A 16,833-nucleotide genomic window follows, 5' to 3' on the forward strand; every position below is an offset into this window, starting at 1 on the left:
AGGCAGTGAGTTCCAGATATTCTGAGTGAACATGCGTTCCCTCTCATCCCTTCTAAACCATCTGTCCCTGACCTTCAGTCGATGTCCCCCTCCCTCCACCAATTCGTAAAGGTTTCCTCCTGTATACCCTATCTAGACCCCTCACCATTTTATGCATCACCATCATGACCTCCACCCGGACTCAATTTCCTCTGCGCTAAAGAAAACAATCCCAGTCTATCCAGTCTCTCTCCATCCTGAAGCTCTACAGCACCAAGGCAACATCCTGTTAAATCTCCTTCTGCACTCTCTCCCAGTGCTATCCTGTCCCTCCGAGAATGTGGATTCCAGAACCGGATAAAATACTCTCGCTGAGGTTGTATTTATTTATTCCAAATGCGATCACGATCATCACCAAATCTGACCTGGAGTTAGCACGATGGTGACATTCTTGATTGACATTGAAGGATTGTTAGGAATCCCCCGCACTGGTCCCGCCTCGCGATTTTCTTGCTCTTGTTCTGATCACTGAGCTTACCCAAGCCCAAACACTCTACAGGCTCAAACAGAAAGGTGTCCTTCTGCTTTTCAGAGGCGTTCGCTGTCCCTATATTGATCATGCGTCCTGAGGGACAGCTGTTTGACGGCCAAAGGGTTAAACTGGTGTGCTGGGTTGAAGCGAATCCCTCCCAAGCTTCCTTGCGGTTCAGCTTTTACAGAAATGGGATCCTTCTCCAGTCTCCATCTGTCCACAGTGATTACATCTCTGAGTCAGCTCGTCCGACAGACTCGGGTACTTACCATTGTAAAGTCACAGACGGGAAGGTGTGGAAACGGAGTAATCAGCTTTATTTATCCATCAGGCGTAAGTATCATTTATCATTGTCCGTTTCTTAACTGTTACAGAACTCAGAACAGAGACAATTTATCATCACTCCCTATATCTCACCGACATATATTGGAGAACTAGACACAAAGATCACAAGGTATTGGGTGGACCGTTTAGGACTGAGATGGGGAGAAATGTCTTCACACAGAGAGTGAGGAGGCTGTGGAATTCACTGACCAGAAAATTATGGAAACACGTAAACGGCACTAGGCCATCCGGTCTTTTCACTAGGATTGTGGCTGATCTTCCAACACAGTCCCCTGTCCACTTGCTCTCTTCCTTTAGGCCCGAAGATTTCTATTTACCTCCTTCTTGAACAACATTCACTGTCCCGACCCCAACCATGTCTTTTGTCAGAGAATTTCACAGGCTCCTAACTATCTCGGTGAAGGCATTCGTCCCCATCTCAGTCCTATTCCATCTCCTTTAGACTGTAACCCCTCGGTGTCTCTCAATTATCAATAACATTCTTCTTGTGCTGGCCGTGTCTAATTAGTAAATTTGCAGATGCCATGAAATTCAGTGGTGCTGTGGACAGTAAGGAGAATTGTCAAAGAATATAGATCAGCCTAAATGTTGGGCACAGAAATCGTAGATGGATTTTAATCCAGGCTAATGTGAGCTGATGCATTTTTGGGAGGTGAAATGCGAGAGTAAAATGTACAATAAATGACAGGACCCTTGGGAGCATTGCTATACAGAGGGATCTTGGGGTGCAAGTCCATAGTTCCCTGAAAGTGGCAACACAAATGGATAACGTGGTAAAGAAGCCATATGGCATGCTTCATGTCATCTGTCGGTGCAGTATGTATAAACGTTGTAAGACTTCATTTCTACCACATTCTACCCCGGGACACCCACATCCAATCAATGAACAAAAACAAAAGGATATGCGTTTTTTTGTGTATGATTGTGATGATGTTCATAGTTGAGTTTGCAATTAACTCCGCCAAATACAATGATCTATCTTTTGTCTATGATTACAGGAATTCCAGTGTCAAAACCGGAACTAATAATTCAACCTGGAAAGTATCTAATCGAAGGAGACACAGGATCCTTAATCTGTTCAGTCTCCAATGGTTCTCTGCCAATTTATTACCAATTCTACAACAGCTCGAGTGTGGAACTGTACTGGGAGCTTTCCAACAGCACTGAGCTTGTTTACAACATTGGACCTATCAGCAGGAGGGACAAAGGGCTTTACCATTGCTCAGTGAGAAATGAGGTGACAGGCCCTCAGCACAGTGAAGACATTGAGATCGCAGTGATAGGTGAGTTCACAAGGACTCTCTCCCAAAGAGTAACTGAACCATCAGTTCAGGGAATACTGCTGCTGAGGCCAACTCAAAGCTGCTGCTTCGTTGCTGAACATCGCACCTTAGGTTAAAGCAACTGAAAGAGAGAGAGAGCTGCAGTTGCTGGAGATCAGAGTCAAAAGGTATGGTGCAGGAAAAGCACAGCTCGTTATGCAGCACTAGTGCAGGAGGGAAGTCAACGTTTTGGGCATAAGCTTTTCCTCAGGAATGTGATGAAGAGCTTATGCTCGAAACGTCAACTATGCTTTTCCAACATCACAGTTTTTGAAACAAAAGCGGCACAACCCAATGTCCCTGCACTTGGTCCAATATCCTTCTCAACCACTCCTACCCATGCACTTGGCCAAGCGACTTTTAAATGTTGTTGATGTCCCCTCTCCAACCACTTCCACAGCAGCTCATTCCATATGCGTTACATCCAATGTGTAAAAGAGTTGTCCTTCAGGTTTCCCTTTTAATCTTTCCTGTCGAACCTTAAACTATTGTCCTCGAGTCCTCGACTCCACAACGCTGGGAAACAGACTGAGTGCATTCACCCCAATTACGCTTCTCATAATCTGATGCATTTCTTTGAGACCTCCCCTCAGTCTCCTATGCTTGAAAACTGAAAGGCTTAGCTTATCCAGCCTCTCCCTAAAACTCAGAGTGTTGAATCCTTGCAACATCCTTGTAATTTTTTTTTCAGTATTCTCTCCAGTTTAATAACATTCATCCATTACATTAGTTTTGAATATATCGAATTCCTTAACTCTCTTTTAAAATCATTGTGTCAAACTGATTCCCACTGACGATCTGAATCAATGAGTAAACTCCATGCTTTTTGATCTCGGTGTGTTTTCTCCTCAGTTCCTGTCACAGATGCTGTGCTGATTTACTTCATTAATGGGACTGAGATACAGTCTGGGGACCGCCTTGTTCTCCAATGCCGGGTGAGGGAAGGCACAGAGCCCCAGTTCCTTTGGTACCATGACAACATGCTGCTAAGAAACGGCAGTGCAAGCTACCATGTGACTGCCGATGGTGGGGAGCTGGTTATTCATTCATTCCAGAGAGATAATGTTGGGAGGTATCACTGTGCAGCAATCAACAATGGAACCAACACCATTTTTAATGTGACCAGCGACTGCATCGAATTCACACTGCGAGGTAACAGTGGCACTCAGATTGAACATAGACAGAGCACAGGGAAAGGCCATTCACTCCATCCGGTTTGTGCCAATCAGAAACTGTTCACCATTTCAATTGGGGAGGTGATAGCTGGGTGGCATTGATCCAATAGGTTATTGATCCAAATTGGTTGTGTGTGGTGTTCCTGATATCCCACCTATACCAGATGATGGAATTTGAATGCGATAAAAAATCTGGAATTGGAAGCCCCATGGAGAGGGCAGCATACAGAGATTTACCAGGATGTTCCTTGGATTTTAGCGATGAGGAGAGGGAGGCTGGATAATCTTGTAATATTTTCAATAGAAGAGTAAATGCTGAGAGGGGAACCCAATAGAGATGTGTCAGATTGTGAGGGGAAGGGACTAGGCAAAGGGGAAACAGGTGTTTTCCATATTCAATGGGTCAGGAACAAGGGCTGGGGTGGAGAGGTCATTTTAAAGTGAAGGATAGGAGGATTAAAGGGGGATTTGAGGATTATTTCACCGAAAGTTTGGAGGGAGATGGAATATACTGCCTGGCAGGGAAACTTCCAACCTTTACAAATTACTTGGATCGGCACTTGAAATGTCATAATATTGAAGGCTGTCGGGGGGGGTAGGTTAGTGTGGAAAGTGGGATTGGTGTAAGCTGTTCAGTGGGGCAATTTCTGTCACACTGCGAGGCTCTTGATACCTCCATGGAGGCATGGAGTTAACATCTGTGGGTGTTGGTCAGTTTGATGTTAACTGTGTACATCACACAGAGATGATGTGATAAAACTTCCTGGTGAATTTGTTAACGTGAGCTGAATATTCTTGTTGGATTCCAGCTCGGAGTTATTCCAAGGAAATCGTGATGTCACTCCTCCCACTTCTGCTGTTGGCTGGCCTGATTGTGTTGAGGTGCTACATCCAACGGAGGGCCACAGGTCTGTAACATCCCATGGGAATGAGATTTGTTCCACATCCCCACACTATGATACTGCCATCCCCACCACAATGTAACCTTACAGCTGGACAGGGGGGAGCCGGGGGAAGGAGGTGGTGGGTCGGGAACTGATGTACGCCGTGTTCCAGACAGTCGGGAGGGAGAGTACTCACAAAGTTAGCCTGCTGGATCGGTTAACTGTGACCCACCAACCCCTACCACCCTGTGTCAGAGCACCTGAGAGAGGAAGAGAGATGAAAGACCATGACAGGAGGAGCACATTCAGCCCCTTAGGATCTTGCTCTGCTTTTTAATGAAATGCATCTGTATTAACTTAACTTTCCTGCCTCACCCTCTTTAAACTATGACTTGTTAAAACATTGTCTATCTCTTCCGTAAATTAATTCATAGCCCGAAGCTTAACCTTAAACGTCAACCGAGCTAAACTTAACCATAAACTCAAACACGTCTCTAACACAAACTCTGACCTTAAACGTAAACGTGACTCAATCATAAAATTAACCCAAACTCTAACTTTGGCCCTAATGAAACAGCTAACTCTAATCCTAACCCTAACTCTACCCCTAGCCCTAATCCTGAACCTAACCCTGACTCTAACACTAAACCTTAAACCTAACTCTTAACATAACTCTAACCGTGACACTCAACAAAACGCCCTACACTAACCTTAACCGTTATCAGTCTCCTAGCCCTCACCCTAGCCCTACCAATCACCCTAAACCTATGCAGCTGTTTACTGTTCAGCTGTTTAATGCATTAAGACAGGTTTGACAATTATCATCTATCGATATGTCTGTTCCCTGTTTATGACTGAGATAACACTTCGGCAACTCCTGTCTGTGACAGTGCAGAGCTACTGTAAATGATGCTGAGAATATTCTCTCTTTCCCTGCAGGCAATTCGTCAACTGTGTCACAGCCCAGGAGGTAAGTGACTGAAACTACAGTTTTTATATTTGCCATTGTTTATCCCGATTCCTCTCAATCAGGGAGAGACGACAGAAATGAAGAAGTCGTAGAGGAGCTTCGATATGACTGCATTGTTTTGACATGCATCTTATCGACAAACCAGCAAACCATACTCCAGGAAGGTCCCAGACAGCTTTCACGGGGATGATGCTATCACTGGCTAAGACTGCATTTGTTGTCCATCCCTAAATGCCCCAGAGGGCAGTTACATTTAACCACGGTATGGAGTCGCATGTAGGCCCAGTCCAGGTATGGACGGCGGATTACCTTCTCCAAAGGACATTAGTGAAAACAAGATGGAGAATTAGGCAGCACATTGAGGGTGAGAAAACTCCATGCTCGGATGGAAGCCAGAGACATGGGGCCAGGCAATACCAGATCTCGCTGGGTTTTGTATTTTGTTTGATAGCCTTGCCGTTTTGTTGAAGTTGAACATGTGTTGAAAGCTTTGTGTTCGAAATGATGACTTCCTTTTGTTCCCCTTACTACTAGAACTGGATCCCAACCTTCTGGTGAAGCGCCAGCAGACAGCAACCTGGAGTATGCCGTAGTTGGAGCAGCACACAATGCTGGTGAGTGCCATTGTATCGGTGTGATTAAAGAGCCCCACACAGTGACAGTGCACTGTAACCTGGTAGAAATTCTGGATAAACATCCGAGCCATCAGATGGCCGATTTCCATGGAGCTGCGGTGGCTGAAGGGGTGAAGAAAGTTATGAACAGGAGGAGGCCATTCAGCCCTTCTAGCTTGCCCGCCTTTCATTATAATCATGGCTGACCATTTAACTCAACCTCCGGTTCCCACAGAAACTAGGAATAGGTCTTTCTAGCCTGCCCTGCCGGATTGAAGGGAACGCAGCTCAACATCCAACTCAGTCCCTGGTTCCCTGCTTTCTCCGCCGTACGCTTCAATTCCTTTAACCCCCAAAGTTGCCAACTGCTTCTTGTTTGGGATGTACAAAATGATGACGAGCTTAGAAAAGGTAAACAGGAAGAAACATTTCCTTCTCGATGGAAGGACCAATGGGGGCCATGGAAAAGAAATGAATAAAAGGAAAGTACAGGAAAGGAACAGGCCCTTTGGCCCTCCAAGCCTGTGCTGGTCATCATGTCCTAACCAAACTCAAAACATAAACACAGTTCATGGCTTTATTTGGTCTTTAGCCCACTATTCCCACCATGTTCTTGTGACCACCCAGACACCTGTTAAACGTGCCTGCTTCCACCATTACTTCTGGCAATGCTTTTCAGGTTCCGACCACGCACTGCATGAAAAGTTTCCCTCGCACATCTCCCTTAAATTACACCCCTCCCCCTCACCTTGAATCTGTGCCCCATTGTAAATTAAAACATCAACCCTGGGAAAAAGCCTCTGACAAATTACCCTATGTGCCTCTCATAATTTTGGAGGCTTCCATCAGGTCTCCTCTCAGCTGCTGTCTTTCCAATGAACACAATCATAATGTTTTAACCTTTCCTCATGGCCAATGTCCTTGAGAGCTGGCAACATCCTAGTGAACCTTCTCTGCACTCTCTCTAAAGCATCCACGTCCACTGGGATTGTGGCGAACAAACCAGTACACAATGCTCCAATTGTGGCCTAACAAGGATTTTATGTAGCTGCAAGATAAATTGCCAACTCTTATACTCCATGCCCTGTCTAATGAATTCACGCATGCCATATGCCTTCTTCATCGCCTTGACTACCATAGATTGACGTAAGGAGCAAGAGATTCAGAGGGGTTTGCGAGGAAATACCAGAGGTGGTGGGAAGTCTGGAAACTACTACCTCTAAAGGTGGGAGAGAGGCAGCAATCCTCATTGAAGAATAATTTAAATGTGCACTTGTGATACTAAACCTACAGGTCAGGTGCAGGGGAGATGGGATCAGACAGTAGTGAGGTGCTTGTTTTTGACTGGCACACACTCAATCAGCTTTTTTTCTGTGCTGTAGACCTTTATCTTCAACCAATCTCTTTTCCAAACGGCTACTGTTGTTAACATTCTGTAATTGGATCTCAATTAGGGTGCTTTTCTCGACTTAATAACGCTTATTTTATCTCAAGTAACATTGGAAACGAAGGCCGGAGTTCTCCAGTGTTGAGAAATTCAACAGACGTTGTATACAACGAGCGATTATGTGCAAAAATCGGGTTCCTCAGACACACGAGCGCCCGATCAATTGATAATGAAGAGGAGAAACTGTAACGTTTCCCTTACAGTAGTCTTTAGAGAGGTCTTGGCTAACTTAATGATTCCTAATGAAATGTCTCTATATGCATGTTTATCTGTCTACCTGTCAAGACAGGATCACGAGACCATAAGATCCAGGAGCAAACTTAGGCAATTCTGCCTATCGAGTCACCTCTCTCCCTTAATTGGAGCAAATGTGTGCCTCAACCTCACCCTCCTCCTTTCTCCCCTTTAACCTTCATCCCACTTCCTAATCAAGCTCCGATCTATCTCAGTCTAAACATATTTGTCTATCAATCTCTCTCCTATCTATTTATATATTTATCTATCTATCTATCTATCTATCTATCTATCTATCTATCTATCTATCTATCTATCTATCTATCTATCTATCTATCTCTCTATCTATCTATCTATCTATGTATCTACTTAATCTATCTATCTATCTACTTAATCTATCCATTCATTTAATCTATGAATCATTGATCCTTTTATAGTGAAGCTGTCCGCTTGATATGTGTTTCTTGTGGCACTTTATTTCTTTGTAGAAAACACCACTGCAGATCTGATTTATTCAAAGGTCACCATCAAGAAGAGAAAAGAGCCCGGTAAAGATCTCTTTGCTTCAGTACTACGATTGTGTGAGATGGGATTGGAGGGAGTGTCGGTGGTGGGGGAGGGTGGAATCATTGAATCTCCAACAGTAGCACGATCCTAGTTACTAGGGACGTGTCTGTGTGTGTGTGTGCGTGCGTGAGAGAGAGAGAGAGAGAGAGAGAGAATGAGTGAAAGAGAGAGAGACCAGTTCCAAACAGGGAAATGCAGTAGCATGGTGCTTGCAGTGACGGGAGTGTGAGGGATTGGAGCATGAGCCAAAAAAAATGTCCAGCACTTACGAAGATTGGTCAGTAAACCAGCCAATCAGAAGCAAGTTCTAATCTGATGTGGTCTGTCTCTTTCTTCTCCTACAAATGGTGCAGAGACAAAGAATTCGGAGATGATTTATATGTTGTCAGTGATCCAGAACAAACTCACAGAGCAGTTAGAGAGGGATTCTGTGGGTGAGAATGGCAGTGCGACACGTACATTATTCTTCTCTCAGGCAGATACAGATCATTTTCACATAAAACTAAGAATTGTAGATGCTGAAACAAATTCGGACATTTCTGGAGAAACTCAGAAGGTCAGCCAGCATCTGTGGACAGAGAGAAAGCAAGTCCTGTTTTTGTTACATAATACTCAAGGCCGATTTGCCAAATACTGCCACTCACTGTTTTGAGATAGCCGAGAATATAAAAGCATCATCAATCTTATTGTTGTTCAGAAAGTTGAGCTTACAATTATCATGCAGATGCTTCTCAACGCCTATAAGGGACATTTGAACCGAAATTGCCCTTATTCACAATGAAATCTGTCTCTCAGAACACATTCGGGGCATGAGCAGTAAAAGTCGTGTTCTTCCAGGCCATTATCCTGTCCTCTCAATCGACAGCGAGAGAGAGAGAGAGAAGTGGAAGGATCATCAAAATTAATTTGCCGGTCATTGTGCGTCATGAGAGAGGAGAGGTTCAGAAGGAGAGTCCCTCAGGGTAACTTCAGCTGGTGTGGGAATTGTAACCATGTTGGTGGCAAAGGTTGGCATATAATGCATTGCAAAACCTAGCCATGCAGCCAGCTGAATCACACTGAACTAGCAGCATACAGCAGTTAAAACCCAAATGTATGGAACCTGAATACTTCACTCCTGTCTTTTATGAACAAGTACTGAGCCAGTGTCGCAAAGGCTGACGAGATTAAGGCGGCCTCTCGAAGATGTTGCACTCACAAGCATCGTAAAAACTGATACACCTTCTTATTGGTCAGAAAACCAATTGCTGGATTTCAACAGAGCCGATTTTTCCAAATGCAATATTCTGAAATGTCTGGATTGATTAAGAGGGACACAATTCAGAAAGTGTTGCACTTGATTTTTTTTTAAAAATTGACAGAAGCACAGCTACACTTTCCCAAGATGCAGCTCTGTCTTTAGTGTTGATTAGCGCTCAATGGGTCCAGATCGAATCGCTAATGCCTGCAAAGAGATCCTTCTCATCTTTTTTTGTTTTATTTTCAGGCAAAAGAATTGCTTTCTCCTCCGATTTGAAAAAGGTTTGTAACATTTTATGTCTAAATAGGCCACGGCTATTGCCACAGAACGTGCAGATAGATTTATATCTTGCATCCACAGAGTAAAACATGAACTGTGGATTATTATCAGACTAACTGAAGAATATGCCATAAAATGTAGGGGCAGGAGTAGGTCATTCAGCCCTTCCAACCTAATCTCCCCCTTCAATAGCATCATCCAATTCAGTCTACTGTTCCCCATTTTCTCCCTTTAGCCCCGAAGAACTCTATCCAACTCCTTCCTGAACAACATTCCGTGTTCTGGCCCAGACTGCTTTCTGTGGCAGAGAGGTCCACAGGCTCCCACTCTCTCGATGTGAAAGCATTATGCTCCATCTCAGTCCTACTCCACCTCCTTCAGACTGTGACGTCACGGTTCTGTACTCCCTCCTGTTCATCAGGAACATCCTTCCTGTGTTTACCCTGTTTAGTCCTCTTACAATTCTATTAGATTCCCCGTCATTCTTCTAAACTGCTGTGAATATTATCAAAATTAATACAGTCGCTCTCCATCCATCTGTTCTACCATCCTAGGGATCACATTGGGAAATCTTCCCTGCAGTCCCTCCATAGTCAGAACATTCTTCCTCAGGTAAGGAGACCCCAAACTGCGCAGGCAGTACTCCAGAATGTGGTCTCACTCGGTGCAAGTGCAGCAAGACATCCCTGCTCCTGGTTTCGGATCCTCTCACTATGAAGGCCAACATTCCATTTACCACCTGTTGCTTCTGCAATGTTCACTTGCAGTGACTGGTGTATGAGGGACACCCAGTCTTATTACACCTCACCCTTTCCCAAGCCATCACTATTCGGATTATATTTCACCACCCTGTTTTTGCGCTCAGTTGGGGAATCTCACGCTGATCCACAATAACCTGCATCTGTCGTGCATTGGTCCACTCATTCAGCTTGTCCAAATCACACTGATGCATCTCTGCATCCTCCTTCTCAGCCCTCCTCCCTCCCAGCTTTGTGTCTGCCTTTAAACACAGTGGAAAATAACCGGCAACACTTTCTCAATGGAGTAGATTACACACTGTTCCGCATTCCACTTCCAATGACCAGAGACAAGTGAGTTTCAAAATTGGGGCAATATTAGTGTTGATGTTCCAGTTCCCTTTCGTACTTTATTACAACATCACTGACATTGACGTTAAGTACTTGCCAGTCCGTTGTCATTTGCACCCAGTTGGCAGCAGCAGTGTGTACCATCTACAAGATACACTGCAGAAAGTCAGCAAACATCCTCAGACATCACCTTCCAAATCCACAGACAATTCCACCTAGAACGACAAGTACAGCAGATGGGAAGACCAACCCTGAGCTCCACTCTGAGCCACTCAACATCCTTTGGAAATACATCAGCCGTTCCTTCAGTGTCACTGTGTGAAAATGTTGGAATTCGCTCCCTAAGTGAATTGTGAGTTAACCTTCAGAAGTTGGGAGTACAGTGGCTCAGGAGAGCAAGTGGAGACAGGGCAACAAATGCTGGACCCAACCATGATGCTGCCGTTCTATAAGTAAATGGAAAGAAAATCAAAACCGCCTCCGTCCACTCTGCTCCAAAGAAAGCAGGCCGTGCTTATCCAGCCTCACTGCATCAGTGAAACGCTCCATCCCAGACAACATCCTGGTGAATCTCCTCCGCACCCCGTCCAGTGTATCACATCCTGACGATAGTGCAGAGGTTGGAACAGCACACAATCGGCTCACCAAAGTCCTGTCACACTCCAACATCACCCTCTCGCTTCTATATCCAAATGGCACACCACAGGAGCAGGCGGGACTTGAAACCTGCCCTCCTGGCTCAGAGATAGGGACAGTATCACTTTGCCGCCAGACTTCTAGCTTGCAGGCCTTGAACTGCCTGCTGGTGATTCCCATTTTCCTCTGAGACTCCCTGCTACTGTACCCCAACTGATCTCTCCTTCCCCTTCAGCTTCTTGCTCCCACTCGATTCCAATTTCCTTCCAATATCATTCCATTGCAGGATTCGAAGACTGACCCCGATGATTATTGTATCACATACGCCACACTGAACCTCAGCGAGCCCTCGCAGGATGACGACGGAGGGGATGGAAACGTTTACATGAACATTCCGCGGAAGTAAGAAGCAAGAAGTCAGATTGGTTGGGGGGTGTTGGTTCGATTCAGTACATCGTCTGGTGGAGCGATAAATGTACCTCCTGTGTACAGATAACTAACTTCTTAACTTTATGTTGGAAACCATGTTTCACAAGGCATTTTGACTCAACTTGTTTTCTTCCGGGAAAGCTACTTTCATGTCAGTGTGACCGTCAATCTGTTCTGGACCTCGCTGGGGTTTGAATTTACAAAATTATTTTGGCTGTTGGTTTTCTTTGGATATTTAATACCTGCCTCTCCTTCGCTCTCATGTACGTATCTGAGAATTAAGCTGTTCATTTGGTCCACGTTTACAGGGAGGAATGCATCATCTGTCTCCTTCTATGAATCACATGAATGTCCCACTCTGAATAATTTAGGACAGAAATCATCAGACGGTTCTGACAGGTGGGAGATACTAAGACATAAATCAGGAAATTTTAGTGGTTACTTTTCAGGGTGAAAGTGTCCTGGAGCTTGCGACTTGAACTCGCAACTTCTTGCCCCACAGAAAGAATGGACACTGAGCTGCAAACTACTGAAGATCCGGATGGAGGAAGAATGGTGGATAGGGAGTCTCCATCGAGAAGAGAATTCTCAACAATTCGAAACCCCTGCCAGATGCATCGGCCCAGCTTTGTGAGATTCTGTAACCATTGTGTGAATGTATGGGATGTCTCTCGCTGCAGATGTTTGGGAATGCCACGATGAAGGGGGCGGGGGTATCAGACACATCCAGAGCAGCAGACTTGAACTTTGAATGGGGAAGCGTTGGCCTGGTGGTGTTACCGGTGGACTGCTAATCCAGAGACCCCAGTAATATTCTGGGGACCCGGATTTGAATCCCACCACAAAAGATGGTGGATTTTAAATTCAACAAAATATTTGACTTGAAGGACTGACTGAGACTGCGAATCAATTGTCAGTAAAACCCATCTGGCTCACTAACGTCCTTTAGGGAAAAAAACTGCCATCCTTACCTGGTCAGGCCTACATGTGACTCGGCACACAGCAATGTGATTGATTTGTAACTGCCCTCTGGGCAATTAGGGATAGGCCGTAAATACTGACCTACCCAGTAATGCCCTCCTCCCAGGAATAAAAGAAAAGTTAGCCTCTCAGTCCGGAGGTAGGGACACTGCCACGGCACCACATATGGTCTCTGACTGATGTAAATGCAGGCTTTATTGATGATGTAATATTTTAACACCGCACTCGTACTGATCTGATAACTGCTGTCCATCAAGAAAGGAGCAGTACAGGTCTGATTACAAACCGATAAACACCATCAGGGACAACAACAGTGTGATGGCGGAAGGTTCTGGTCAATAGATGCCATTTGTTTTTCAATGGAACAGCAGGACTGTATTGATGAATTGTTAAGCATTAGAGCGAGCAAAGACAGTGACTGAGTTACCGGTTTTTAATCACTGCAGTCCCTCATTCAGGTAAAGGATGTAGGGCATTGCTGGCAAGGACAGGATGCATGCCCCTAGTCATGGAGTCATAGCGTCATATAGCAGAGAAACAGGCACTTCAGCCTAACTCATCCATGCTGACCAGGCTTCCTAAACTCAAAGAGCCCCAATTTCGTGCACTTGACCAATATCCCTCGAAACCTTTGCTGTCCATGTACCTGTCCTGTAGCTGCTGGGTCCATATATGCAAAAACTACTGCATGAAAATTTGCCCCTCAGGTCTCCTTTAAATCTCTCTACTATCATCTAAAATCCATGCCCTCATTTCCACTTTCCTACCCTGGGATAAAGACCTTGACTATTCACCTTATGTATGCCCCTTATGATTGTATAAACCTCTATAGGGTCCACTCCTCAGACGCTGACTCTCCAGGGAAAAAAAATCGTCCCAGGTTCTCCAGTTTCCCCTTATTATTAAAACCCACGAACCTTGCTAACATCTTTGTCAAACTTTCCTGCACCCTTTCCAATTTAATAACAGCAGGGCGAAAGGAATTGTATGCAATACTCGAAATGTGGACTGGCCAATGTCTTGAACAGCCGTAAAATGGCATCCCAACTCCAGTCCTCAATTCTCTTTTCCCAATCCATCGCCATTCGGATAATAATCCACCTTCCTGTTCTTGCTCCCCAACTGGCCAAGCTCAAGTCGATCCATTTTAAACTGCATCTGCCTTTGTGTTCTTTGCTTTTGTATACAATGATTCTGTATTCAGTAATGAGCAAAATTCCTGTACATGACATATTGGGAGAGTTTCTTTATTAAATAGAGGTAAACTGGTGGAATCCTGTCGTTGAGGTGTGAGATAATTATCAGAGAATGAAAACCAAAAGAATTGAGAATGAGGTAAATCATAAATAAAAAAAACTAAAAATGCTTGAAAGCTCAGCAGGTCTGGTCGCATTTGTGGAGAGAAACCAGAGTTAATGTTTCAGGTCAAGTGACCTTTCCACAAAACTGTGTGGGCTTAAGGGGGATAGAATGTGAAAAGTTTGGGGAAAGTGGAAATGAGTGGAGGGGGTTGGGAGGGCATGGAAAAGACGAAACTGGCATAGAATTGGACGGGCAGAGGAAATGGGGAAGGGAATAGAGTGGGGGCTGTGGAATGGGGAAGAGGATAGAGTGGGAGTGGTAGGGGAAACAAGAGGGGGATAGAGCGGGGTAGTAGAAACAAGGGAGGGAATAGACTGGGAGGCAGGGGAAACATTGAGGTTGGATAGAGTGAGGGGGCAGGGGAAACAGTGGAGCAGAAATAGAGTGGGGAGCAGGGGAAAGTGTGAGGGGTATAGAGTGACTGATCAGGGGACACGGGGTGGGAGATAGAGTAGAGAGACAGGCGGAGCAGTGGAGGGAAATAAAGTGGGGACCAGGGTAACAGGGGAGGAGGATATGGCGGTGACAGGGCAAACAGGGGAGGGGGCTACAGCGTGGTGCACAGGAAACAGGGAAGGGGGACAATTTATCCCCCCCCACTCCATCGCTCTCCACCCCATGTCCCCTCAATCTCCCGCAGCTCTATTCTTCTCCCCCATTTCTCCTCACAAACCATCCTCTGAACCTTGCCCCCCCCACTTAATTGTCCTCTCCCATTTCCTTTTCTCTTATCTCTATCACCTTCCCATTTCTGTTGAGCCCCGCTCTACCCACTCCCCTTTCCCCTAAACCCCACTCTATCCTCTATTTGTGTTCAGCACAGTAGCTCAATGGTTAGCACTGCTGCCATACAGCGTCAGGGACCCGGGTTCGAACCTGTTGAATGTGGGATGGGAGGGGAGCAGGATGATGTGTCTATAAGTGTCTATTTGTGATGTGTCTATAAGGTTTTGCGGCCAGGTGAGGTAACTTTACACAGAAATAACATTCCTGTTCCACATCACCTTGGCGTTGTGGCTGTGAAGGAGACAATATGGGAATACCGTTGTGTAGCGTGCACACACCCACAACACCCACCAGGCCAACCCATGACTGAGAAGCAGGTTGGTCACATTACCCACCGTCATTTCCACACTGAGCTGCCTCACATCACATGGTGCCTTTAGAGGTCAGCTTAGCCCGGCTGTCGGTTACATATTTTCCAGCATGCCGGTTACTGTCAGGGGAGGAGCTCACTCAGATTAATCAAAGCAGAGATCGATCAGTCAAGATTGAACTGTCACTCAAAACTGTCAGGGACAGAGGCATTGGGCTGAAGGTCTTCCTTCTATGCTTTCCCTTCTCTATCACTCCAAAGGCCAAATCCTTAGTAACCACGAGAATGAGGCCATCAACTCAATTCAATTCACTTGTTTTTTACATTTGCTCATGTGATGTGGGCATTACTGACTGGATTAGCGTTTATTTCCCCCCATTCCTAATTGCCCGAGAAGACAGTTAAGAGTCAATGGCAGGAAGTTGTAGAAATCAACAGCACAGAAAAAAAGTTCATCAGTACATCGTGTAAGTAATCACAAGTAACCACGTCACTATTGTCTTATTCCATTTCCCCAGCACTTGGCACATAGCCTTGCTATCACAAGTGCACACCTACAAAACCTGCTTCAAATTTATGAGGGTTTCGGCAAGGTGGGAGGGGAGAAATACAAAAGAGTCCTGTGGTGCAATTTTTCACACAAGGGGTGTTGAGTGTCTGGAACAGGCTCCCGGAGGTAGTGAAGGAAGCGAGTACAGTTTTGTACTTTCAGAAACGTCTAAGCCGGTACATAGATAGGATTGGTATGGAAGGATACGGATCAAACACAAACACATGGGGTTAGTTTAAATTGTGAAAACTGGGCGTCACTGATATATTGCCCAGATGGACTTTTTCCATACTGTAGAAATGTATGACACTTCACGCACACTACACACTCACACAAACGCTACCATCTCACACACGCTGTCTCTCTCACACACAAACTCTCTCTCTCTCACTCACACACTTTTTCCTCTCTCCCACACCTTTCCTCTCACGCTCACACACATACACGCTTACTCTTATCAACTCTCTGTCTCTTTCTGTCTCTCACACTGTGTCTCATGCACTCACTCTTTCACACAGACACTCTCTCTCGCACTCAATCTCGCTCACACACTATCTGAAACACACTCGCTCACTCTGTCTCATACATACTCCCTCACACACTCTGTCTCACACACTCTCACACACACATTTATCACACACTCACACACACTGTCTCAAACATTCTCTCGCATCCACACAAACACAGACGCTCCCACACAATCGCACGCACACTCTGGCTTACACACACTCTCTCTCACACATTCTCTCACACTCACTCTCGCATACGCACACTGTTTCTCATCCACATTCTCTCGCACTCACACATACTGTCTCTCACCCACTATCTCTCCCATCTCACACAGTTTCTCTCTCTGTCGCACAATCTCTCTCACCCATGCACACACGCACAGTCTCACACACACACATAGATTCTTTCTCACTCACACACACGTTCTCTCTCTCTCTCACACACACACAAATACATACTCTCGCACACGCTTACCTCCCACCCACAGTCTCCCTCTGACCCTCACACGCACACTTACTCTCATCAACTCTCTCTGTCTCACGTACACTCTCACACAGACATTCTGTCTCACACGCTCTCTCACACACATAAAC

General features: G+C 45.3%; 1 protein-coding gene across 1 annotated transcript; it reads left to right on the top strand.

The window, feature by feature from the left end:
- The first annotated feature begins 472 nt into the window (after positions 1-472).
- On the top strand, positions 473-14,010 carry LOC140470972 (Fc receptor-like protein 5). The gene is made up of 9 exons (XM_072566889.1): positions 473-844; positions 1,855-2,139; positions 3,031-3,330; positions 4,163-4,261; positions 5,177-5,207; positions 5,742-5,821; positions 7,991-8,050; positions 9,556-9,590; positions 11,599-14,010. The coding sequence occupies exons 1-9, from the start codon at positions 598-600 to the stop codon at positions 11,716-11,718; spliced, it is 1,257 nt and encodes a 418-aa protein (XP_072422990.1). The 5' UTR covers positions 473-597; the 3' UTR covers positions 11,719-14,010.
- Positions 14,011-16,833: the final 2,823 nt, after the last annotated feature.

Source organism: Chiloscyllium punctatum, chromosome 52 (genome assembly GCF_047496795.1).
Source record: "Chiloscyllium punctatum isolate Juve2018m chromosome 52, sChiPun1.3, whole genome shotgun sequence".
Classification (NCBI taxonomy): domain Eukaryota; kingdom Metazoa; phylum Chordata; class Chondrichthyes; order Orectolobiformes; family Hemiscylliidae; genus Chiloscyllium; species Chiloscyllium punctatum.